This window comes from Glycine max, chromosome 16, assembly GCF_000004515.6.
Source record: "Glycine max cultivar Williams 82 chromosome 16, Glycine_max_v4.0, whole genome shotgun sequence".
In the NCBI taxonomy this organism is placed as follows: Eukaryota; Viridiplantae; Streptophyta; class Magnoliopsida; order Fabales; family Fabaceae; genus Glycine; species Glycine max.
This window is the reverse complement of record NC_038252.2, coordinates 32,350,223-32,377,240: the sequence shown is the minus strand read 5'-3', so window position 1 is coordinate 32,377,240 and position 27,018 is coordinate 32,350,223. Positions and strand designations below refer to the sequence as shown.

Genomic DNA, 27,018 nt, shown 5'->3' with positions numbered 1-27,018 from the left:
TTATGGAATGAAATTAACTTATCTGAATTTTTAGTTCAACAGTCTATAATTTGGTTGGAAGTGGGTAACATATTGATCGTTAAAATGATATAAAATTAAAATTCAGTCATCAAATTTGAAAAAAGCATAATAAATTTGTCTTATGAGCCAGTTTCATTCGTTAATTCAAACGTTTGTATCCATTATGAGATATCTAGATCCAGTTCTCATTGAAAAAATATCACATGTATTATTTATTCTAATTTATTGACGTATTGATAATGATTTAATTATTCAATTTAAAATTTTATTATTATTTTTTTAGTTTAATTTACAAACTTAATAATTTATTATCATTTTGATGTTCGAACATAATTATTTATTGTTATTTTGATTTTTGAAATTAATCTCATTTTAATTCTTGAGAACATTTTTAATTAGATCTTATGTTGTAGATCAATTATTAAGCTCAGAGATTTAACAATAGGATATCACATTTTTTATATTTAAGAATTAAATTTTAATTTTTTATTTATGGTGCAGTACATTTTCCGAAATCAAAATAAATATCGTATGCTTTTATTTTATTAATGATTATTTATTAAAATATTTTAATGTGCAGGCAAAACTTAATTGGCTGTGTTTATCACCTCGTGAATATTATTGCTCTCTATCAGTTTCACATAAACCAACCAAACAAACACAATCCATTCAACACAACAATGTCATTCTCGAGAAGGTTAAGCTCTTCTCTCTCTCCTTCCATTCCCAAATTTCCTCCTTTTCTTCCAAATCCCACTTTCCTTCCTTGCTTTCATTCTCAGCCTTCATCCATTGATAATATTGTTGTTGATGCTGTTTGTCAGTTCAATAGCATGCTCCTTGTGCGTGATACCCCACCCATCATGGAATTTAACAAGATTGTGGGATCTCTTGTAAAGATGAAGCACTATCCCACTGCCATTTCTCTTTTTAAACAAATGCAAGTCAAAGGAATCGAGCCAGATCTTTTTACTTTGAACATCCTCATCAATTGTTTCTGCCACTTGGGCCAAATGACCTTTTCTTTTACTGTATTGGGCAAAATTCTAAAATTAGGTTATCAGCCGAATACCATAACCTTGAATACACTCATGAAAGGTCTGTGTCTCAAGGGTGAGGTCAAGAAATCACTGCACTTTCATGACAAGGTCGTAGCACAAGGATTTCAGATGGACCAGGTTAGTTACGCAACCCTGCTCAATGGACTATGTAAAATAGGAGAAACGAGAAGTGCCCTCAAGTTGCTGAGAATGATTGAAGACAGATCAACTAGGCCTAATGTGGTAATGTACAACACCATCATTGATGGCTTATGCAAAGATAAACTTGTAAACGAGGCATATGATTTATATTCTGAAATGGATGCCAGAGGAATTTTTCCTAATGTTATCACTTACAGTACTCTAATCTATGGCTTTTGCCTTGCGGGTCAGTTAATGGAAGCATTTGGTTTATTAAATGAAATGATATTGAAGAACATCAACCCGAATGTCTATACCTATACTATATTGATGGATGCATTATGTAAAGAAGGAAAGGTGAAAGAAGCCAAAAATTTATTAGCTGTGATGACGAAAGAAGGAGTAAAACCTAATGTTGTTTCTTATAATACTTTAATGGATGGGTATTGTTTAATTGGTGAAGTGCAGAATGCAAAACAAATGTTTCACACTATGGTCCAAAAGGGAGTAAATCCTAATGTTTACAGCTACAATATAATGATTGATAGATTATGTAAGAGTAAAAGGGTGGATGAGGCCATGAATCTCCTAAGAGAAGTGTTGCATAAAAACATGGTTCCTAATACAGTGACCTACAGTTCTCTTATTGATGGTTTCTGCAAATTAGGGAGAATTACTTCTGCTTTGGATCTTTTGAAGGAGATGTACCACAGAGGTCAACCAGCTGATGTAGTCACCTACACTTCCTTATTAGATGCTTTATGCAAAAACCAAAACCTTGACAAGGCAACTGCACTATTCATGAAAATGAAGGAGCGGGGAATTCAGCCAAATAAGTACACATACACGGCACTTATTGATGGATTATGTAAAGGTGGAAGACATAAGAATGCACAAAAACTTTTTCAACATCTCTTGGTTAAAGGCTGTCGTATAAATGTCTGGACATATAATGTCATGATCAGTGGGCTTTGTAAAGAGGGCATGCTTGATGAAGCATTGGCCATGAAGTCAAAAATGGAAGAGAATGGTTGCATCCCCGATGCTGTAACTTTTGAAATTATTATTCGTTCTCTGTTTGAGAAGGATCAAAATGATAAGGCTGAGAAACTTCTGCATGAAATGATTGCTAAAGACCTATTACGTTTTAGGGATTTTCATGGTGAGCGATCTCCAGTTACAAATAAGTTATTGTGAATTTTCATGGTGAGTGACCAATACTATGGACATTTCATTTGATTAAAAATCATATGCTGGATCATTTATTTTGGTATTGTAACAATAACTTTCATTTATTTATTTATTGTTTTAGTGTTTGTGTTGTCATAACTCATACCTACATTTTTTCTTCCCAGTGTACTGTCTACCTGTCTTGTCTACTTTTAAGGTTTTGTTCAGTTACTGCTAATTGTTAGTGTTTCAGATAACAAACCAAGCTGAAACAGACATGTTATTTGAAATGCCTTAACTTTTATAGTTGACTCTATTCACTCCTGATTATAGAAAGTATAACTGAATCCTGTTTTTATCTGTTTATTTCTCTGGTCTTTTTGTAGAAATGGAAGATTTAAAACCTACAGCATATTTGTTTGCATCATCTAAGTTGTCTTAGGTTTTAAGGTTGCTGATGGTTTCCTCCAGATCATGGGTTATAAATTAATGGGAGCTTCTTGAAAGGACAGAACTTATTCTGGTAGTACTGATTCAGGATTGTGCGTTCCGGAGAGTAATTTGTTGCTGCTGGTTTCCTGTACTTTTTATTTGAGAAGAATGAGAATGATAAGGCCGAGAAACTTCTGCATGAAATGATTGCTAAAGGCCTGTTGTAGTAAGAATAAACCTAGGGAAGATGCTTTTCAACTAGAATTTAAGTTATTGTGCATTTTGATGGCAACCTACCAATTTTTACTCTCTATCACATTTCATTTGATTAAAAGTCATGCACTGTTTCTTTTATTTTGATATTCTACTTGTACCAGTAACTTTCATTGATTTTTTTATGGATTGTACAGTTTTTCTTTCTACTGTATTGTCCAGCTGCTTCATCTTTAATTTGTTTTTCTGTTCAATGGCTACTAATTCTTAGTGATTCAGATAACCAACCAAGCTGAAACTCTTGTTATTTAGAATGCTTTATCTCTTATAGCCGACTCTATTTAACCCTGATTAGTGATTATTGAAAGTAGAACCAGATTTTGTTTTTTGCTGTTTATTTCCTGTGGTCATTTTGCAGACAAGGAAGAGTTAAAATCTAAAGCATGTTTCTTTGCATCATTTGAGTTGTCTTAGGTCTTAATGCTGCCGATCTTTTCCTAGAGGTCATTGCTGCTATATTAATTGGAGCTTTTTAAATGGTTAGAGCTTATTTTGGTTGTACTCATTCAGGATTGTGCACTCTGGTGATCATCTAAAATTTTCATGTTTTAAATAATGAATAAGAGATATGAGAAATGGAGGTTCAAATTTATTTATGAGGTTAATACCTAATCCATTCCTTCATTAGAGTTAAGCTTTACTTTGATGTCAGCTGACTTAGAGTCTTAGACTTTAAATCCCTCACTAAAATATGAATATGATATAAACATTAATTGTTTCTCGGTCTGCTGGGCCAGTCATGCTTTCATTTGATCCTCTGTTCTTGTGGTGAGGTGTTTGTATTCTTTCCATTCAGTTTGGATGCTTATTTATTTTGATATCAACATTAAGGGTAATGATGTTACTCGTTGCTTGAGTTTCTCAGGTCAGATTGACTAAAGCACTCAGAAAGTGCTACGTGGTAATCTTTTGGGCTATAAATTAGCAGTTTACATCATCACATCTTCATTATTTCCCGTTTTCAAGATTTTGTTAATTAAATGTCCCAAGATCAAAGTAGTGTTGTTCGCCGACTTTAGTCTAGTCCTTGCTAACCGCAAAGCTTGCTGAATTCCTTTATTGAATGGTTTCATTGCAGATTTTATTGTTGGAATCATCCCTTTTACTGTGGCTCTGAATAGTATAAATAATTTATTTGAATTATTTCTGAAGCAAGTCAATCTGGATAAGTTCTGCAGTTGTGATAATTTTTCTTATAATTTTGATTTCCTCTTTTAGCACTCGCATTTACTGAGAACCAAACCCTGTACTGATGGCAGAAGGACCTCTTTCCCTCCACAAATGTCCTAGTCAATTTAGTAGGGAAATTCTTTACTTTTAAATTGTTGCTGTCGTTATGTGGTTACACTCTTGCCTATCAGTTTGGTGTACCTGTCCTGCTTTCAGAAAATCCTTGAATTGCTTGACAATGCATTTTTTGAATCTTAGCAACACTTCTGTTACATAAAATTAAACGATTTTTACTGCTTGGCACTAGGATGTTCTGCACATCCACCTGCTATACTCATGTGGCACGCATGACTCCTTCTTCCTGTTATTTTTGTATTTTGTTTTGAGTTGGATTTGGACTTTTTTTGCACCCTAGATATAAATAAACTCTCTTATGGGTTAGGAAAAGGTCCTAAAACTCTTTTTTAATGTAGTGGCTTAGGTTTGAGGATTGTGACTTTCTCATACAATTCGTTTTGGTTTTGATTTCTTTATTTATGTTGTTTTGGGGTACTACCATGCCTATGTTAGCAGCACAATCAGATAATAACTTGGAGCAATCAGATCCACCATAGCATGGATTGCACTCACAAACAGGTTCATGGCCTTTTAGAATAAGACCATCTAAGTAGGCTCTTCCATGTCCTGAGCATGGTATGGCTGCCACAGCCTCTGCTTCTTCTGCAGCTCTACTGCTCCAAGTTGGCTCCCATTCTCCCCTACAAACAAACACGTTTGATGCACACAATAATATTAAAATGAATGCTAAATTCATTGCACTTGTTTTTTTTGCCGTTCTTTTTAATTTGTATGTAGTTTTTCTTATGAAATAGTAATATTCAAGCAATTTCTCGGTGGATCTTTGAGATTTCTGTGAAATGAAGTGACCCATGCCCATGCATTTATTTAGAGATATAGGTTTCACCATAATGAGTTGCATTCTAAATTATTCTGAACTGTTTCAAACAATGACATGGACACAATTTGAGATTAAACGTTATAATGTGATTTAAGTGTTTTTTAAGAAACAATTCTCATTTTAATTCACAGTTCAGTTAATTATTAATCTAGAAGTAATTCTCATTTTGGTTCATAGTTCAGTTATAAGTTAATTTAGAACAAGCTCAGTTTTGTACAACAGTTCAAATTAATTATTATTGAAAAAAAATTAGTTATTTTTTACCAATTCAATTCAACGTCAGTTTAGTACAATTACTGATTTCAACTGTCCCAAACATGTACTACGATGAAACTTTGGTTGATCTGATTGTTCCAAGTTATTATCTGATTGTGCTGCTAACGCCGGAAGGCAAACCCTTCTCATAAATTCAATATATTATTTGAAAAAATGCCTATGAATGTGTTTCAAATGAATTACACGTTACTGAAAGAACAGAAAAGAAATTCAGATCCTAACATTAGGTTAATTACTCAAAGCTAGGTTTTTTTTATCATGGATCTTAAAGTGAACTAATTCAAAGTTGGGGAAACCTCTGTTTTAGGATTCTCTTCGGATCTGAACTGCTTCGGACCCTTATCAAATTACATATTTTTAGGTAAACCTCTGTTCTTGCAATCTGTTTCTTGGTGACTTACAATTGCACTCGCTACTAGGCCTTGGAGGAAATTATGTGTTTTGGGATAATTTTTTTATATCAAAGTTAATTAAGTTATTATTCGATGGAAATTTGGAATTCTTACGCGGGGTAAGAAAAAAGGGAATCGTGATTAATTAAAACAGATATACACAAAGACATCACATGTGGATCTTTTGTTTTCTAATATGAGTCATTCATTTGAGATAAAATAAAGGATGTAGATTAAAAGTAACTTCTTAAACTTTAAACTAATGGGTCGTATTAAACAACTAAAGATTCACATGTGACCACTTCTGCAACTCTTCCTGTTGATGCTTTTATGTCAGATTTTCTTTTCAAGAAATTAATAACGAGAGCAATTGTAATTTTTAAGTCTCCAAGGAAGATATATCTAGTGCCATAGGAATTATCCTTGGCTTGAGCAACCACTGCTCTTACGTTATTGCAATGCTTTCTAATTTAGTGTAAGCTATCTTGTTTCTCTCTGCATGATCGTAACTGGTTTTGCTCCATTTCTTTGTTTTAAAGACACTTTTTCCAGAATTAATTTAAAACACTAACCAAGGTGCATGTGACATTCCTAAGAGGATATAACACCAAATAGAAGACATTATCCCAATGTGATCATATCTTGGCGGTTCATTTGTTATGCTCAAACTTGGCAGTATTGTACTTCCTATTTCTACTAGTGCAATCACTCGTCCAGTGCATGAGGTAGTTCTGCTACTATAATAAACCTAAAAGTCAAAACTTTATCATATTGTACTCCATAGAAATGAGAAAGTAATGGGGAAATAACAATCTGAAATGTTTAAAATTTAGCAGGTACTCTTAATTCAGTATTTTTTTTCCAGCTTATGTAGGGTACATTTTAGAGCACAACATAACATAAGGATAATGTTTTGAGAAGAAAATATCAGACAGCAAAAAGCTATTTTCTTATATTTTGGAATGTAATTTTAAAAATGTGTTTAGAAAAAAATGATAAAAATATAAAGAAAGAAATAATAATTATATGTAATATATAATTGTCAAATTATGCTCTGCTAACTTAATGCATAGCAACAAGCTCTGTATCAAATGTTTCAATGTGAACAATACTAAGCTGCGACTTAAACAGTAAAATTCCACTTGTCAACACCAACTTCCAAGTTTCAAATTCCAATTCTCCAAACATTTCATCGACGGTCCATAGTAAAATGATCAAAAGAAATCACGTTTCAAAATCAAATTAAATATGCTAGTCACCTGGAATGTGAATGAGTTTAGATTTGTTCAACTGCAGTCAAGTGAAAATAGAAGTCAAAGCACAACGAAGTTGTATTAGATTTCAGTTAATTGGGTGGATCGATTCAAAATCATACATTTCAATTATATTCTCAAGTAAAGGACAGTTGAAATGGGTGACACACGGCAAGATATAAATTAAGGACAGTTGAATGTATTTTTCGAGTCTTACCAACACTTATGTTATTTTTATATTTTGTTTTGAGTTGGATTTGGACCCTTTTTGTATCCTAGATATAAATAAACTCTCTTAAGGGCTAAGAAAATGTCCTGAAATTCTTTTTTTATGGTAGCAACTTAGGTTTTAGGATTGTAACTTTCTCTTTCAATTCTTTTTGGTCTTGATTTCTTTGTTTATGTTGTCTTGAGATAATAAATCTGAAATTAAAAAATACATAAATATTAATAAACTAGGTCAAATGATCTTTGGTATTTAAATATTAAAAAATTTCATTAATTAAAAATTATATATTAATGATGTACATGCATATACGCATGCATATCATTTATATATATACTAGTCGGTAACCCGTGCATACGCACGGGTCATTTCGCTAAATGATTTTCGATGAAAAAATTTAAAAAAAAAGTATTGTAAAAAAAGTAAAAAGACTAACATTCATATATTATTATTATTATTATTATTATTATTATTATTATTATTATTATCATCATGTAGGCTTTGGGTTCGTTAAAAAAAGGATGCACTTTGGGACTTTATTATTCAACATTGCCCTGTGAATCCTATTGTTGCAACCCTTGTATGGGCAAAACACTATCATCTTCAGCACCGTCGTTGTTACTGCAGGTTGTCCCAAAAATCAAACCACAAAAAAGCAGACCAACAAAAGTAAAAGAACCGTAATCAAAATCGCAAAAAATAGAATGAAAATCAGAAGAGAACTCTATCAAAAACAGAAAATCCAACACACACAACACATTCCGATTTTCAAAGCAAACTCACTCATTTGATATTGTAATTCTCTTGCTCCATTACGCCCACCAAAGATGCAACACACTTGTTGGGAACAACAACCGTGCCTATTTATTTACGAAAAAAATAAAATAACAAAATAACGAAAACAGAAGATGAATGAAAGTCGAAGAAAGAAAAGATTAACAAAAAGAGAGAGTATTAAGGAAGAAAAAGAGATAAATGGAAGAAGAGAAGATTCGGGATTTGAGCCAGATTATTAAGCGAAATTAAATGGGAAGTTGAAATCCGCCAATTAGAGAATGACACACACCAGGAACCTCAAAGAAAAATATCTCAATGTTCACTCTCGACATTACAACATAAAAAAGAGCCTTGAGCTAGAGCATACATAATAATAATAATAATAATAATAATAATAATAACAACAACAACAACAACAATAAAACTAAATAGAATCCTAATCCAGCTTCCTACAACAACAATAAATTTTATGATTTAAAATGTAAAATTGAAGTATGATATAAATAGTATAAATATATTTTTGGAGGCTCCAATAATTGTTAATAATAATAATAATAATAATAAATCATTTCAGGTATGGGCACAAGTACATCTCTTTTATTAGATAGTTTGTTGCAAGAAGTTGGATTAGGATTCTATTTAATTTTATTGTTGTTGTTGTTATTATTATTATCATTATTATTTTTATTATTATAATTATTATTATTATTATTATTAATTTTCATTTTATATGATGTACATGTTGTGCATGAACATTTTTGTTTTTGTGATTCTGATGGTTGTGTGATTATTTGTTTAAAAGGCTACATTAGGTTCTCCTGAGGACGGCGTCACAACTCGCGAGCTCCGAGCCTCACCTTTCTGGCGACGGAGGTGGCGAGATTCCGACAAAGCGATGAGAGAAAAAGTTGAAACTGCGCTTTTTAGAGAGAGAAGTTTCGTTTTAGTTTTGGAGAAGGAAGAACACGCAAAAATGAGAATAACATGACTACAATTGTAAAGAAGAAAATGAAACATGAATGAATAAGAATGAAGAAAGAAGAGATAAATCCATAGCAGAATAGCATGAAATTTGAAATTGAAGTACCTCTCAAATAGCTTGAACCTTCCATCAAAATAATAATAAACATGCATAAAACAAAGCACAAAGAAAGAAACTTGTCGACTGGATGTTTTTTCGTGGATTACCTTGCGAGCGGGAAAATCAGAAAGGAAAAAAATAGGAAAGATCAATAAAGAAGGAAAAACATGAAACAAACTAAATAATAATAATAATAATACTAATATTTCCTTTTGCTGCGCCTCCGGTTCTACATCCACCCAACAAAGCATCAATTTATTTTCTTCCCTAATCCTTTTTATTTATTTTCTGATTAGAAAATAAACTAAGAAACTATAGAAGAACAGAGCTTACATGATAATAATAATAATAATAATAATAATAATAATAATAATAATAATAATAAACATGCATAAAACAAAACACAAAGAAATAAACTTGATGGTTGAATGTAATCAAATGTAATAGTGACAAAAATATGATACAATGATTCAACAATTAATTACGTGTATATTAATATTTAATGAATTGTTATATATAGTAATCAATTATTATATGCTAATAAATGTAACGAAAGTCATAATTTTTTTATGCTGAATCATCATATGTTACGATGATTTGATTGGATAACAATTAAAGTAATTAAAAAAATTCAATTGGAATAATATGTATACTATTACTATTAGCATCAACATTGAATAAATTAAATAAATATTAATTGATTACATGTTAATAATTTAATAAATAAATTAATAATAACAATTAAAGTATTATATATTAACCTTAATGATACAATAATTCAAATTCAAATTAGAAATTTTAAAATCTTGCATGATTTCAGTTTCAATTTTATAGACACAATAAGGAAAAACATGAAACAAACAACTATAACTAAATAATAATAATAATAATAATAATAATAATAATAATAATAATAATAATAATATTGTCTTTTGTTGATACTGTGCCTCCAGTTGTACGTCAACTCAACAAAGCATCAATTTATTTTCTTCCCTGATCCTTTTTATTTGTTTATTTTTATATACTTCTATGGGTTTTTTAAAGTATACATTGAATATTTTCCTTGTAATCAAAGGATCATATTCGTGGAATGATGTTAAAGTTGAAAATATTAATGCTTTATGACTACTATTATGAATAACCTTATGACAGAAACTTGATGTAATGTGTAGGATCCAAGCGCCACGAATACAGAGAAATTTCTAGTCCTTTCCCGAAAGTTGATATCCAATTCCAAGCTCTGGATTTAATAGCAACTATAATAGAATCCAAATCACATCTTTCTTGTTTGAAAATAGTTGCATTTCTATCCATTTCCAATCAACTTGTTGGTTACTCATGTTTAAAGATAGAAATAAAGAGAAGTAACCCCGTAAAGTAAATAATTATGCTATAAGATTATATAGTTTTTTTATCCGCACTATAAGATCATATATAATTTGTAGTATAATCAAATTTTAGTGTTAATTTCATTGCTATAACAGATTTGTAATTCCTTTTGGGCTATTGAATAACTATTCAAATGTGTAGTATAAGATGCTAGCAAAATGTGTTTCAACCATAAAGTTAAAATAACAATCACATTTCATATCATGCTTCTATTGAGAAAATAATCAAGATATTTCAATTTTGATCATAAGGTTCAAATGACATGTTGATGTTCAATTATTCCCTAATAAGTCCCCTAGCTAGCAGCAAATAACTCCAAAAATTAAAATTATATAGTAGTTAGTTAGTTAGAATCAACTAAGCAAATGCCTCTTTAACATGATCTCATTCTAATTCTTCCCTCGTGAATGGAATAGGTGTGGTAGTCCTCTGTGGGGTCAAACCAAAGCATGTGCCTCATCTTACGTCCACCAATCCCATTCTTGTATACATTAGTCTGAATCAAATAAGGCTTTCCTGTTTTGTTCCCCAAAAACTCAAAATCAAGCTCATCTTTTTCTGGCCCTGCACCATTTTCTGAGCACATCTGCAACAATTCCCCACTCATCACAATGGAATCATAGAAACATAGAGGGGAACTCATTAAAAAATAAACAATGTATAAGTGGATAAAACATAGAAGGATTCTCAAAAAAGAAAAAGGCCCTAAATAATAAATAAATTGAAGCCAGTAGTTTATCCTTGTACCATGTAAATATACTAATCATTCAAAATTAATATACATTCTCAAAATTAACAGCAACACACAAAATAGTAAAAAGTTATTCATATTCACAAAACTTATCCATAAAACTCAACCCCTAAAGACAAAAATGATCATTTTTTAAAGAACATTACACATGTCACAACCAATATCAATAATCGTGTTACTAAAAAATGTGTTCCACCACAAACGTTCGAGACAAAAATGATGCAGAAGAAAGCCACAACAAAGAAGCGGAATCGTAGAGAAAAAAGACAAATAATAATAATAATAATAATAATAATAATAATAATAATAATAATAATAATAATAATAATAGAGAAGAGGCATCATGAACCTGAAAAAGGGATTTTGCATAATCATTGATATTGTTCATTACCCTGTGTTTCGTTTGCACCCTTCTAAACCTTCTCGAGGTATCGTTGCTCCCTCTCTACAATTAAACCGTTCTCAGCAACAAAACATGTAAACAACACTTTCCACTGCTTGGGTTACACAAAAAGTTCCCAGATTGTAAAAAACGGATACAAAATCAGAAAGAAACATGGAATTGGGGTGGTGAGACCCATAATTAAAAGAGACAAAAATTGATATAAATCAAGAGAAGTTGTTGAATCAAATGACAAAAAGATAAAGCGAAGGGAATTGAGAGAAACTAACGGAGTCCCAATGATTGCGGCGTTTACGTTGCAGGGGAAGGGTGCAATGGAAGAGTGCGGCCCTGAGAAAGGAATGAAGATTAATAATAACAATAATTAATCAAAACAAAAAAATAACAAAAATTAAGAAAGAGTACAAAGAAGACATGTGTTTGTTCTAAACTTCATTTTTTTGCCCCACTGAACAAAGCAACAATTAATTTTCTACTCTTGCTTTAAAAAAATTGAGATTTTAAGGGTAAAAATGTTGAATCTCAAGTACCCGTGAATCTATTTTAGTTTTTTTTGCTTGTTGCAAAAAAATTGAAACTTTAGGGGTAAAAATGTTGAATCTCAAGTACCTATGAAAATTGAAAGTTACAAACCTTTGCTGATGTGCAGGAATATGATTCAATGTCTGGATACTTCCTCGCGGCTGACGTTGCAAAACCATGGAGCAGCGAAAACTACTTTAACTTGGAGCAACAAAACCAACAAAATAACAAAGAAAGGAACATTCAATAGAAAAAGAATATTCAATAGTTAAGATAGTGTTACTACCAAAAGGAAACAAACATGCATAACAGCAAAGCAAAAAAAAAAACCTTGCCTGTTGGATGCTTCTTCATCATCACGTTGCACAACCACCAAGCTGAAGAAAACTGAAAAAGGAAGAGATGGGTTTTCTCAATAGGAAAAGAACATTCAATAGGCAAGATCAGTGTTACTAACAACAGGAAACAAACATGCATAACAACAAAGCAAAATAAAAAACCTTTCCTGCTGGATCCTTCTTGTGAGGAAATTCGGAGACGCGTTCCATCTCCATGATTCAGAGAACCACAAAAACTAACAGATGCATCAAACAAAACATAAAAAATCGTCACTTCAACCTTGCGAGGCAAAAAAACATGTTACCTGAAGCAAATATAACCAATGTACGCAAATTTCACCAGATCTACAACCTGAAAAAATAAAAATGCAAGAAAAAGAAGAAGAAGAAAATATCACATATGAGATTTTAGGATAAAAAATTTACCTTGGGAACTCTTTTTCTTGGGCGACGATCCATATAAGTGTGAGGAAATTCGGAGACGCGTTCCATCGCCATGATTCAGAGAACCACGAAAACTCAATTTTGTTATTTTTGCTATTCTTCTTGCTCAACTTCCCATTTTTATGTAACTCTTCATCCTTGATCCTCAAATGACTCATCTAATTCTTGAGGGTGGCTTGGCAGCTATCTCCCGTTGTTGTCTCATATCCCTTATCTCGGTTCATTGGAGAGCATAAAGGGTCGCGTGCACTATAGTTACCGGGTGTTCGAAAGCTGATAGAAGACCTGACCTAATCAAAGAAGAGAACGTCAGAAATATAAAGATAAAAGATAAAAAAAAAAGAGGAGAAGATTGAGGAAGAAAAAGAGAAAGAGGGAGAAAGAGTAGATTGAGGAATAGAGAGTAACGTGGAGAAGATTGAGGAGGAGAAATAAAAGATTGAGGAAAGGAGAGTAACGTGGAAAAGATCTAGGAAGAGAGAGGAGAGTTCCGATTATTAAGTAAAATTAAATGGAGAGTTGAAATCCGCCAATCAGGGAGTGACATATGTTTGAAACTGCACATGCAACGCGACACGTGTCGGGGGCAACAGAAAAAAAAGGTGAAAAAAATAAAGGGGCAAAAAGACAAAAAAATCAAGGAAATAGACAGGTGTCACAACCTTAGGTAGGGGCATTTTAGAATTTTCCAGGGGTATCTCTTTTATAGATAGTATATAGATATATATTTTAAAATTAATGATATTTATTAATATTTAAATACTTATGTTACATAAAATTAAATGATTTTTACTTGGCACTAGGCTGTTCTACATATCCACCTGCTATACTCGTGTGGCGCACATCACTCATTCTTTATGTTATTTTTATATTTTGTTTTGAGTTGGATTTGGACCTTTTTTGCACCCTAGATATAAATAAATTCTTTTAAGGGTTGGGAAAAGGTCCTGAAACTCTTTTTTTATTGTAGCGGCTTAGGTTTGAGGATTGTGACTTTCTCATTACAAACATATTAGTCGATTAAGATTATTGATATCTTATTTAAAATAATCTTACTATAATAAATAATTAAAATTAATATTATAAAAAATTTGTATCTCATTATCAAAGTCTCTACCTCTATAATGATAAGTTGTCAATTTAAAAATCAAGAAATTTACCAAATTAACAATTTCATAAAATGATAAATATAATAATAAAAAAGAACAATGTTTTATTAAAATTAAAATTGACCGTATATATTAGACCGAATCTTGGACTGACACATTTATTCACAACTAATTGTGTATATTTATTCAAGTTGTGTTGATTGAGCTTGTGGATTAATTTTAAACTATTTGAAAATTAATTAAATACTCTTTATTTCTGATTTAATTATACTTTTATTTTTTGATAAAATATTAAATAAATGATAATATATATAATAGATATAATAAAAATTAATGTAAAATATCAAATGTTTTATTTACATACCATTATATAACTATAGGCTTAAAAATATTTTTTATCCTTTTATTTTACTTAATGTGTAATATTGGCCCCTTTCTTTTACAATTGAGACAATTGATCCTCTTATTTAAAAAAATCTATAATTTTAGTTCCTTATTTTAAAATATAAATATTTGGTTCCCATATTTTTAAAGATTTGTAGTTTTAGTTTTCGTAATTTAGAAAATCCACAATTTTGGTTTAATATTTAATTTTGTCTGCACTTTATTTCTTTTATTTTTTTACTTTATAATTAATTAAATTATTTTTAATGATATCTTAAATAAATATAATAAGTTTAGGATTTTATTGGAAAAAAGAAAGTAGACGAAATTAAATTTTTTTATCAAAATTACTAATGTTTTGAAATTGGAGAACCAAAGCTCTCAATTTTAAAATGAAGGGAATAAAATTGTGGATGAAGCATGTGAATATCCAATTTTATCCTAATGTATTTTTATATTTTAAATAAAAAATATTTAAAAGATTTTTGAAAAAAAAGAAAAAAGAAGAGAAATGATAAAAGATGTGATAGTGGCAAGAAGACATGGTCAGGAGAAGATATTTCAGTTGCACTAGAGCAATGTGATTCAACTGACAAGAAAAAAAGTGATTACCTAAAGATAAGCTATCACGTCAAATTTAGGGTATAAACATAATCAAAGCTGAATATCTCAATTTTATTGTTAGCGCATTGCCCTCTATCACTTCATGCCTCGAATCGGAGCAAACTGAGCTTTGATCTCTGTTTCACATTAACCAACCAAACAAACACAATCCATTCAACACAACAATGTCATTCTCATTCTCATTGTCAAGAAGGTTAAGCTCTTCTCCCTCTCTTCCCATTCCCAACTTTCCTCCTTTTCTTCCAAACCCCACTTTCCCTCTTTGCTTTCACTCTCAGCCTCCATCCATTGACAATGTTGTTGATGATACTGTTTCCCAGTTCAGTGGCATGCTCCTTGTTCGTCATACCCCACCCATCATCGAATTTAACAAGATTTTAGGATCCCTTGCAAAGATGAAGCAGTATCTTACTGCCATTTCCCTTTCTAAACAAATGGAAGTCAAAGGAATCAGGGCAAATTTTGTTACTTTGAACATCCTCATCAATTGTTTCTGCCACTTGGGCCAAATGGCCTTTTCTTTTTCTGTATTGGGCAAAATTCTAAAATTAGGTTATCAGCCGGATACCATAACCTTGAATACACTCATGAAAGGTCTGTGTCTCAAGGGTGAGGTCAAGAAATCACTGCACTTTCATGACAAGGTCGTAGCACAAGGATTTCAGATGGACCATGTTAGTTACGGGACCCTGCTCAATGGACTATGTAAAATAGGAGAAACGAGATGTGCCGTCAAGTTGCTGAGAATGATTGAAGACAGATCAACTAGGCCTAATGTGGTAATGTACAACACCATCATTGATGGCTTATGCAAAGATAAACTTGTAAACGAGGCTTATGATTTATATTCTGAAATGGATGCTAGGGGAATTTTTCCTGATGCTATCACTTACACTACTCTAATATATGGTTTTTGCCTTTTGGGTCAGTTAATGGGAGCATTCAGTTTATTAGATGAAATGATATTGAAGAACATCAACCCGGGTGTTTATATCTATAATATATTGATTAATGCATTATGTAAAGAAGGAAATGTGAAAGAAGCCAAAAATTTATTAGCTGTGATGACGAAAGAAGGAATAAAACCTGGTGTTGTTACTTATAGTACTTTAATGGATGGGTATTGTTTAGTTGGTGAAGTGCAGAATGCAAAACAGATATTCCACGCTATGGTGCAAATGGGAGTAAATCCTAATGTGTACAGCTACAATATAATGATTAATGGATTATGTAAGTGTAAAAGGGTGGATGAGGCCATGAATCTCCTAAGAGAAATGCTGCATAAAAATATGGTTCCTGATACAGTGACGTACAATTCTCTTATTGATGGGTTGTGCAAATCAGGGAGAATTACTTCTGCTTTGAATCTTATGAATGAGATGCACCACAGAGGTCAACCAGCTGATGTAGTCACCTACACTTCCTTATTAGATGCTTTATGCAAAAACCAAAACCTTGACAAGGCAACTGCACTATTCATGAAAATGAAGGAACGGGGAATTCAGCCAACTATGTACACATACACGGCACTTATTGATGGATTATGTAAAGGTGGAAGACTTAAGAATGCGCAAGAGCTTTTTCAACATCTCTTGGTTAAAGGCTGTTGTATAGATGTCTGGACATATACTGTCATGATCAGTGGGCTTTGTAAAGAGGGCATGTTTGATGAAGCTTTGGCCATTAAGTCAAAAATGGAAGACAATGGTTGCATCCCTAATGCTGTAACTTTTGAAATCATTATTCGTTCTCTTTTTGAGAAGGATGAAAATGATAAGGCCGAGAAACTTCTCCATGAAATGATTGCTAAAGGCCTATTAGGTTTTAGGAATTTTCATGGGGAGTGATCTCCAGATACAAATTAAGTTATTGTTAATTTTCATGGTGAGCGACCAATGTTTATTGCGTTTGATTGTTTGATAGACTACGCTATGGACATTTCATTTGATTATAAATCATATGCTGGTTAATTTATTTTGGTATTGTAACAATAATATTTATTTATTGTTTTAGTGTTGTCATAACTCATACCTACATTTTTTCTTCCCAGTGTACTGTCTACTTGTCTCAGTCTACTTTTAAGGTTTTGTTCAGTCACTGTTAATTCTTAGTGTTTCAGATAACAAACCAAGCTGAAACAGACATGTTATTTGAAATGCCTTAAGTTTTATAGTTGACTCCATTTACTCCTGATTATAGAAAGTATAACTGAATTCTGTTTTCATGTGTTATTTCCCTGGTCTTTCTGTAGAAATAGAAGATTTTAAACCTACAGCATATTTGTTTGCATCATCTGAGTAGTCTTGGATTTTAAAGTTGCTGATGTTTTCGTCCAGGTCATTGCTGATAAATTAATGAAAGCGTCTCGAAAGGACAGAACTTATTTTTGTTGTACTCATTCCGGATTGTGTGTTCCTGTGAGTTTGCGTCTGGTTTCCTGTACCTATTATGTTCTTATGAGGCCTTGCTGCTTCGATGTTGTGAGTGACAATTTTGCCGTGTGTCACCATTCCAACTGTCTTTTACTTGAGAATATAATTGAAATGTATGATTTTGAATCGATCCACCCAATTAACTGAAATCTAATATAACTTCGTTGTGCTTTGACTTCTATTTTCACTTGACTGCAGTTGAACAAATCTATACTCACTCACATCCCAGGTGACTAGCATATTTAATTTGATTTTGAAACGTGATTTCTTTTGATCATTTTACTATGGACAGTCGATGAAATGTTTGGGGAATTGGAATTTGAAACTTGAAAGTTGGTGTTGACATCCAATGCTTATATATCCCCATAGTTCCAAGTGGAATTTTACTGTTTATGTCACAGCTTAGTATTGTTCTCTTTGAATTATTTGATACAGAGCTTGTAGCTATGCATTAAGTTAGCAGAGCATAATTTGACAGTTATATATTACATATAATTATTATTTCTTTCTTTATATTTTTATCATTTTGTTCTAAACACATTTTTAAAATTACATTCCAAAATCTAAGAAAATAGCTTTTTGCTGTCTGATATTTTGTTCACAAAACATTATCCTTATGTTATGTTGTGCTCTAAAATGTACACTACATAAGCTGAAAAAAAAAATACTGAATTAAGAGTACCTGCTATATTTTGAAACATTTCAGATTGTTATTTCCCCATTACTTTCTCATTTCTATGGGGTACGATATGATAAAGTTTTGACTTTTAGGTTTATTATAGTAGCAGAACTACCTCAGGCACTGGAGGAGTGATTGCACTAGTAGAAATAGGAAATACAATACTGCCAAGTTTGAGCATCACAAATGAACTGCCAAGATATGATCACATTGGGACAATGTCTTCTATTTGGTGTTAATATCCTCTTACGAATGTCACATGCACCTTGGTTAGTGTTTTAAATTAATTCTGGAAAAAAGTGTCTTTAAAACAGAGAAATGGAGCAAAACCAGTTACGATTATGCAGAGAGAAACAAGATAGCCTACACTAAATTAGTAAGTATTGCAATAACGTACGAGCTGTGGTTGCTCAAGCCAAGGATAATTCCTATGGCCCCAGATATATCTTCCTTGGAGACTTAAAAGTTACAATTGCTCTCGTTATGAATTTCTTGAAAAGAAAATCTGACATGAAAGCGAGCATCGACAGGAAGAGGATCCAAGTTGGAACAGGAGAGTGACTATGGCTGCGACAATGCAGAATGTCGATTTCGTTCATGGGAGAGAAATAGCACAACAAAAGATCCACATGTGATGTCTTTGTGTATATCTGTTTTAATTAATCACTATTCCATTTTTTCTTACCCCGTGTAAGAATTCCAAATTTCCAACGAATAATAACATAATTAACTTTGATATAAAAAGTCTCCCGAAATACATAATTTCCTCCAAGGCCTAGTAGCGTGTGCAATTGTATGCCACCAAGAAACAGATTGCAAGAACAGAGGTTTATCTAAAAAATATATAATTTGCTAAGGACAAAACTTATTTTGGTTGTATTCATTCAGGATTGTGTGTTCCGGTGAGTAATTTGTTGCTGCTGGTTTCCTGTACTTTTTATTTGAGAAGAATGAGAACGATAAGGCCGAGAAACTTCTGCATGAAATGATTGCTAAAGGCCTGTTGTGGTAAGAATAAACCTAGGTAAGATGCTTTCCAACTAGAATTTAAGTTATTGTGTATTTTGATGGCAACCAACCAATTTTTCCTCGCTATCACATTTAATTTTATTAAAAGTCATGCACTGTTTCTTTAATTTTGATATTCTACTTGTACCAATAACTTTCATTGATTTTTTATGGATTGTACAGTTTTTCTTTCTCGTGTATTGTCCAGCTACTTCATCTTTAATTTGTTTTTCTGTTCAATGACTACTAATTCTTAGTGATTCAGATAACCAACCAAGCTGAAACTCTTGTTATTTAGAATGCTGTATCTCTTATAGCCGACTCTATTATTAGTGATTATTGAAAGTAGAACCAGATTTTGTTTTTTGCTGTTTATTTCCTGTGGTCATTTTGCAGACAAGGAAGACTTAAAACCTAAAGCATGTTTCTTTGCATCATTTGAGTTGTCTTAGGTCTTAATGTTGCCGATCTTTTCCTAGAGGTCATTGCTGCTATACTAATTGGAGCTTTTTGAATGGTTAGAGCTTATTTTGGTTGTACTCATTCAGGATTGTGCACTCTGGTGATTATCTAAAATTTTCATGATTTAAATAATGAATATGAGATATGAGAAATGGAGGTTCAAATTTATTTATGATCATTTATGAGGTTAATACCTAATCCATTCCTTCATTAGAGTTAAGCTTTAATTTGATGTCAGCTGACTTAGAGTCTTAGACTTTAAATCCCTAGTTTGTGTACTTTAGGTGAGTATCAACTCTTAGATGGGTTACTTAAAGTCTAATTTGTTTTTTTTCTTCTTCTAGAGATACCTATTTTCTTTTTATATAGTTGAGTACTTTCTTCTGAATGGAGGTGGAAAAGTGTAAGAGATTGTGGTGTTTGAGAAGTTGCTCATTTTGATGATCAAATAGAAACTGAGGGCCAAATAATCCGTACATTCTGTTTTTCCACGAGATAGTTATACAGCTTGCACATTTCAAGTTATTATGTCCAGTTGGTGGAGATTGCTGTTGTGTCAGTTGCACTTGTCATGAAGCCTTGCTTGTTATCAAGCTCATGACACTCAAACTAGTTGTTGCTTGGTTGTTGCTTGCATAAGCTTCAAGTTGTTTACAGCATTGAGGCTGGAGCAAGTAGTGATTGTTGACCAGTTACGGTTTGATTATACCTCACCAATGCCCTCACTAAAATATGAATATGATATAAACATTAATTCTTTCTCGGTCTGCTGGGCCAGTCATGCTTTCATTTGATCCTCTGTTCTTGTGGTGAGGTGTTTGTATTCTTTCCATTCAGTTTGGATGCTTATTTCTTTTGATATCAACATTAAGGGTAATGATGTTACTCGTTGCTTGAGTTTCTCAGGTCAGATTGACTAAAGCACTCAGAAAGTGCTACGTGGTAATCTTTTGGGCTATAAATTAGCAGTTTACATCATCACATCTTCATTATTTCCCGTTTTCAAGATTTTGTTAATTAAATGTCCCAAGATCAAAGTAGTGTTGTTTGCCGACTTTAGTGTAGTCCTTGCTAACCGCAAAGCTTGCTGAATTCCTTTATTGAATGGTTTCATTGCAGATTTTGTTGTCCTTCTCATTGCATGTATATAGCCAATACTGCTCACTGTAGTCCTTCATAATTCTTGGAATCATCCCATTTACTGTGGTTCTGAATAGTATAAATAATTTGTTTCAATTATTTCTGAAGCAAGTCAGTCTGGATAAGTTCTGCAGTTGTGATAATTTTCTTATAATTTTTATTTCCTCTTTTAGCACTCACATTTACTGAGAGCCAAACCCTGTACTGATGGCAGAAGGACCTCTTTCCCTCCACAAATGTCCTAGTCAATTTAGGAGGGAGATTCTTTACTTTTAAATTGTTGCTGTCGTTATGTGGTTACACACTTGCCTATCAGTTTGGTGTACCTGTCCTGCTTTCAGAAAATCCTTGAACTGCTTGACAATGTATTTGTCGAGTCTTAGCAACACTTCTGTTACATAAAATTAAACGATTTTTACTGGTTGGCACTAGGCTGTTCTGCACATCCACCTGCTATACTTGTGTGGGGTGCATCACTCCTTCTTTTTGTTATTTTTATATTTTGTTTTGAGTTGGATTTTGACCTTTTTTGCACCCTAGATATAAATAAACTCTCTTAAGGGTTAGGAAAAGGTCATGAAACTCTTTTTTTTTCTCATACAATTCATTTTGGTTTTGATTTCTTTGTTTATGTTGTTTTGGGGGTACTACCATGCCTATGTTAGTAGAATTCTGTTTTCTAGGATTGGATTGGGCTAGCTTAGTTATTTGACCTAATTGCACTGCCTTTATATTTATTTGAATTCTTCTCATGATTCTTTTTTTTATTAATCTTATCTATATGAGATGTTTGATCACCATTTTACCATAATTCTAAATGCTTAGGAAAGAATTGAGAGTTAATCTTAATTGTTTGAACTATAAGAAAAAAACTTAAGCTTTAAATAATGAGAGTAGGTTTAACAATTATATCTACATTTATATCATTTATATATTTTTTTAATTAATGAGATTTATTAATATTTAAATAATAAAGATCATTACAAACATATTAGTCTGTTAAGATTATTGATATTTTATTTAAAATAATCTTATAATAAATAATTAAAATTAACATTATAAAAAATTTGTATCTCGTTATCACAATCTCTATCTCTATAATGATAAGTTGTCAATTTAAAAGTCAAGAAATTTACCAAATTAATAATTTCATAAAATGATAAATTTAATAATAAAAAAGAACAATGTTTTATTAAAACTAAAATTGATCATATATATTAGACCGAACACATTTATTTACAACTAGTTGTGTACATTTATTCAAGTTGTGTTGATTGAGCTTGGGGATTAATTTTAAAATATTTGAAAATTAATTAAATACTATATTTCTTATTTAATTATACTTTTATTTTTTGATAAAATATTAAATAAATGATAATATATATAATAGATATAATAAAAATTAATGTATAATATCAAATATTTTATTTACATATCATTGTATAACTATAGGCTCAAATATATTTTTATCCTTCTATTTTACTTAATTTGTAATAATGGTCCCTTTATTTTACAATTGAGACAATTGATCTTATTTTAAAAAATCTACAACTTTAATCTCTTATTTTAAAATATAAAACATATATATATATTAGCTGGTTTCATTGGACAAAGTATTGTAGGTGGGTAGCCCCACATGTCCTCGTCTATGATTCTCACATTTTTTTCATGTAATATATATATATATATATATATATATATATATATATATATATATATATATATATATAAAATGTTTGACATTTCTCTCAACTACCATTCCTGTGCATGGGATTATTTAATATAAAAATAGTATTTGATTTTCCTTATTTGAAAAAATCTGAGCCTTACAATAGAATGGTAACAGATTCAATTAGATCGATCTTGAAAACAAAAATTATTTCATCCATTTATTTTAAATTTATCATTCAATTTAAAATTTTATTTTAATACGATCCAATTTGATCTAATATGATGTAATTTTGATTGGATTGATTTTCTGTTTTAATTATACTTTTTTTTATAAAATATTAAATAAATGATAATATATATAATAGATATAATAAAAATTAAAGTAAAATATCAAATATTTTATTGACATACCATTATATAACTATAGGCTTAAATATAATTTTTGTCTCTTTATTTTACTTAATTTGTAATATTGGTCCCTTTATTTAACAATTGAAACAATTAATCATCTTATTTAAAAAATCTATAATTTTAGTCCTTTATTTTAAAATATAAACATTTGGTTTCATATGTTAGAAAATTTATAATTTTAGTTCTCCTAATTTAGAAAATCCACAATTTTGGTTTAATATTTAGTTTTGTCTATGCTTTATTTCTTTTATTTTATAATTAATTAAATCATTTTTTAATGATATGTCAAATAAATACATTAGGTTTAGGATTCTACTAAAAAAAACGTAGAAAAAATTAAATTTTTTATTAAAATTACAAATTTTTTAAAATTGGAGAACCAAAGGTCTCAATCTTAACACGAAGGGATTAAAATTGTGGATCAAACATGTGGATATCCAATCTTATCCAAGTGTATTTTAAATAAAAAGTATTTAAAAGATTTTTGAAAAAAAAAAATGATAGAAGATGTGATAGTTAGAAGAAGATAGGGTCACGAGAAGATATCTCAGTTACACTGTAGCAATGCCATCCAACTGAAAAAAAAAAAGTAATTACCTAAAGATAAGGTCATAAAATTGCAAGCCTAACAATAAGATCATGTGTAAAAAAAAAAAGAAGCCATTATCAGAAGATAAGATTGTAAACTACATGCCTAAAAAATAAGGAGATCATGGTACAGTAAAACTCGATACGCTATGTTTAGAATATTTATACCATTTCATTTATTTTATGTTTTTCTTTTGTAATACATAAAAATAAAAATGTGTGACATCTGTTGATGAATACACTAAAATTTTTTTTTTTCTCTTTTATTTTTTTAAATATTTGTTCTATTTTGAGCTTTAATATATGCATGATGTGTTGTTTATCTAGGATTTTAATGTTTAGGTATTTTGTTTTGATTTCTAGTTTATTTATTTATGAAATAAATAAGAAAGGTTAATAATGTTTCATCAATTTAAAAGTTATGTCTTATCCCTTTTGGATAATAATAAAATTTTATCCCATTTGGTAATTAAAAAAAAATGCTCCCTTTCCGTCGTTTCCCCAAGGAGTAGAGAGATAAACTTGGAAAGAGAAAATTAAATGGAAAAAAAAGTTAAAAAAATCTCAGCCATCTAATGTTTTAATGGATATATCTAATGGTTGATAATTCTTTCTTATGATGAAAGACCTACCTAGCTTTCTCAAGCCGTCCATGACAGTGGACAAAGTGTCTAAACATGATCAAAGCTGAATATCTCAATTTTATTGTTAGGGCATTGCCCTCTATCAGTTCATGCCTCAAATCTGAGCAAACTAAGCTTTGATCTCTCTCACATAAACCGATTCAACACAACAATGTCATTCTCATTGTCAAGAAGGTTAAGCTCTTCTCTCTCTCTCTTTCCATTTCCAACTTTCCTCCTTTTCTTCCAAACCCTACTTTTCCTCTTTGCTTTCACTCCCAGCCTCCATCCATTGACAATGTTGTTGATGATGCTGTTTTCCAGTTCAATGACATGCTCCTTGTGCGTCATACCTCACCCATCATCGAATTTAATAAGATTTTAGGATCCCTTGTAAAGCTGAAGTATTATCTCACTGTCATTTCCCTTTCTAAACAAATGGACGTCAAAGGAATTGAGCAGGGCAAATTTTGTTACTTTGAACATCCTCATCAATTGTTTCTGCCACTTGGGCCAAATGGCCTTTTCTTTTTCTGTATTGGGCAAAATTCTAAAATTAGGTTATCAGCCGAATACCGTAACCTTGAATACACTCATGAAAGGTCTGTGTCTCAAGGGTGAGGTCAAGAAATCACTGCACTTTCATGACAAGGTCGTAGCACAAGGATTTCAGATGGACCATGTTAGTTACGGGACCCTGCTCAATGGACTATGTAAAACAGGAGAAACGAGATGCGCCATCAAGTTGCTGAGAATGATTGAAGACAGATCAACTAGGCCTAATGTGGTAATGTACAGCGCCATCATTGATGGCTTATGCAAAGATAAACTTGTAAATGAGGCTTATGATTTATATTCTGAAATGGATGCTAGAGAAATTTTTCCTAATGTTATCACTTACAATACTCTAATATGTGCCTTTTGCCTTGCGGGTCAGTTAATGGGAGCATTCAGTTTATTACATGAAATGATATCGTATGGGAGAAGTCAGGATGTTTATACCTTTAGTATATTGATTGATGCATTATGTAAAGAAGGAAAGGTGAAAGAAGCCAAAAATTTATTAGCTGTGATGACGAAAGAAGGAATAAAACCTGGTGTTGTTACTTATAGTACTTTAATGGATGGATATTGTTTAGTTGGTGAAGTGCAGAATGCAAAACAGATATTCCACGCTATGGTGCAAATGGGAGTAAATCCTAATGTGTACAGCTACAATATAATGATTAATGGATTATGTAAGTGTAAAAGGGTGGATGAGGCCATGAATCTCCTAAGAGAAATGCTGCATAAAAATATGGTTCCTGATACAGTGACGTACAATTCTCTTATTGATGGGTTGTGCAAATCAGGGAGAATTACTTCTGCTTTGAATCTTATGAATGAGATGCACCACAGAGGTCAACCAGCTGATGTAGTCACCTACACTTCCTTATTAGATGCTTTATGCAAAAACCAAAACCTTGACAAGGCAACTGCACTATTCATGAAAATGAAGGAACGGGGAATTCAGCCAACTATGTACACATACACGGCACTTATTGATGGATTATGTAAAGGTGGAAGACTTAAGAATGCGCAAGAGCTTTTTCAACATCTCTTGGTTAAAGGCTGTTGTATAGATGTCTGGACATATACTGTCATGATCAGTGGGCTTTGTAAAGAGGGCATGTTTGATGAAGCTTTGGCCATTAAGTCAAAAATGGAAGACAATGGTTGCATCCCTAATGCTGTAACTTTTGAAATCATTATTCGTTCTCTTTTTGAGAAGGATGAAAATGATAAGGCCGAGAAACTTCTCCATGAAATGATTGCTAAAGGCCTATTAGGTTTTAGGAATTTTCATGGGGAGTGATCTCCAGATACAAATTAAGTTATTGTTAATTTTCATGGTGAGCGACCAATGTTTATTGCGTTTGATTGTTTGATAGACTACGCTATGGACATTTCATTTGATTATAAATCATATGCTGGTTAATTTATTTTGGTATTGTAACAATAATATTTATTTATTGTTTTAGTGTTGTCATAACTCATACCTACATTTTTTCTTCTCAGTGTACTGTCTACCTGTCTCAGTCTACTTTTAAGGTTTTGTTCAGTCACTGTTAATTCTTAGTGGTTCAGATAACAAACCAAGCTGAAACAGACATGTTATTTGAAATGCCTTAAGTTTTATAGTTGACTCCATTTACTCCTGATTATAGAAAGTATAACTGAATTCTGTTTTTATCTGTTATTTCCCTGGTCTTTCTGTAGAAATAGAAGATTTTAAACCTACAGCATATTTGTTTGCATCATCTGAGTAGTCTTGGATTTTAAAGTTGCTGATGTTTTCCTCCAGGTCATTGCTGATAAATTAATGAAAGCGTCTCGAAAGGACAGAACTTATTTTTGTTGTACTCATTCCGGATTGTGTGTTCCTGTGAGTTTGCGTCTGGTTTCCTGTACCTATTATGTTCTTACGAGGCCTTGCTGCTTCGATGTTGTGAGTGACAATTTTGCCGTGTGTCACCCATTCCAACTGTCTTTTACTTGAGAATATAATTGAAATGTATGATTTTGAATCGATCCACCCAATTAACTGAAATCTAATATAACTTCGATGTGCTTTGACTTCTATTTTCACTTGACTGTAGTTGAACAAATCTATACTCACTCACATCCCAGGTGACTAGCATATTTAATTTAATTTTGAAACGTGATTTCTTTTGATCATTTTACTATGGACAGTCGATGAAATGTTTGGGGAATTGGAATTTGAAACTTGAAAGTTGGTGTTGACATCCAATGCTTATATATCTCCATAGTTCCAAGTAGAATTTTACTG

At 31.6% G+C, this 27,018-nt stretch overlaps 3 protein-coding genes across 9 annotated transcripts; 2 read left to right on the top strand and 1 right to left on the bottom strand.

Moving 5' to 3' along the window:
• The first annotated feature begins 643 nt into the window (after window positions 1-643).
• Window positions 644-3,158, top strand: LOC100794739 (putative pentatricopeptide repeat-containing protein At1g12700, mitochondrial). 2 transcript variants are annotated; one of them, XM_006586949.4, is made up of 2 exons: window positions 644-2,408; window positions 2,844-3,158. In XM_006586949.4, exon 1 carries the CDS (start codon window positions 702-704, stop codon window positions 2,397-2,399), a length of 1,698 nt encoding a protein of 565 aa, XP_006587012.1. In that variant the 5' UTR covers window positions 644-701; the 3' UTR covers window positions 2,400-2,408; window positions 2,844-3,158. The 2 variants fall into 2 exon arrangements, with proteins under 2 accessions (XP_006587012.1, XP_006587011.1); XM_006586948.4 differs by having other exon boundaries at window positions 2,759-3,158.
• Window positions 3,159-10,768: 7,610 nt separating this feature from the next.
• On the bottom strand, window positions 10,769-13,962 carry LOC102660939 (probable xyloglucan endotransglucosylase/hydrolase protein 8). 6 transcript variants are annotated; one of them, XM_041010536.1, is made up of 7 exons: window positions 13,040-13,962; window positions 12,919-12,965; window positions 12,776-12,823; window positions 12,387-12,662; window positions 12,023-12,083; window positions 11,700-11,795; window positions 10,769-11,185 (listed from the first exon to the last, which is right to left on the bottom strand). In XM_041010536.1, exons 4-7 carry the CDS (start codon window positions 12,452-12,454, stop codon window positions 10,973-10,975), a joined length of 438 nt encoding a protein of 145 aa, XP_040866470.1. In that variant the 5' UTR covers window positions 12,455-12,662; window positions 12,776-12,823; window positions 12,919-12,965; window positions 13,040-13,962; the 3' UTR covers window positions 10,769-10,972. The 6 variants fall into 6 exon arrangements, with proteins under 6 accessions (XP_040866470.1, XP_025982048.1, XP_040866469.1 ...); XM_026126263.2 differs by lacking the exon at window positions 12,919-12,965 and having other exon boundaries at window positions 12,776-12,849; XM_041010535.1 differs by having other exon boundaries at window positions 12,776-13,962.
• A 1,060-nt stretch (window positions 13,963-15,022) lies between these two features.
• Window positions 15,023-26,219, top strand: LOC106796589 (pentatricopeptide repeat-containing protein At1g63080, mitochondrial). Its single transcript, XM_041010378.1, is given in 3 exon segments — window positions 15,023-17,017; window positions 24,341-24,647; window positions 24,649-26,219. Coding segments are annotated over 3 exon segments (3,381 nt in total). The 5' UTR covers window positions 15,023-15,338; the 3' UTR covers window positions 26,044-26,219.
• Window positions 26,220-27,018: the final 799 nt, after the last annotated feature.

Coding starts and splice junctions, on each gene's coding strand:
- LOC102660939 (XM_041010535.1), bottom strand. CDS start 12,454: ATGGTTTTGCAACGTCAGCCGCGAGGAAGTATCCAGACATTGAATCAT. Junction 12,084..12,386: donor ATTCCTGCACATCAGCAAAG/GTTTGTAACTTT, acceptor TTCCTTTCTCAG/GGCCGCACTCTTCCATTGCA. Junction 11,796..12,022: donor GCCGCAATCATTGGGACTCC/GTTAGTTTCTCT, acceptor GTTTAATTGTAG/AGAGGGAGCAACGATACCTC.
- LOC100794739 (XM_006586949.4), top strand. CDS start 702: ATGTCATTCTCGAGAAGGTTAAGCTCTTCTCTCTCTCCTTCCATTCCC.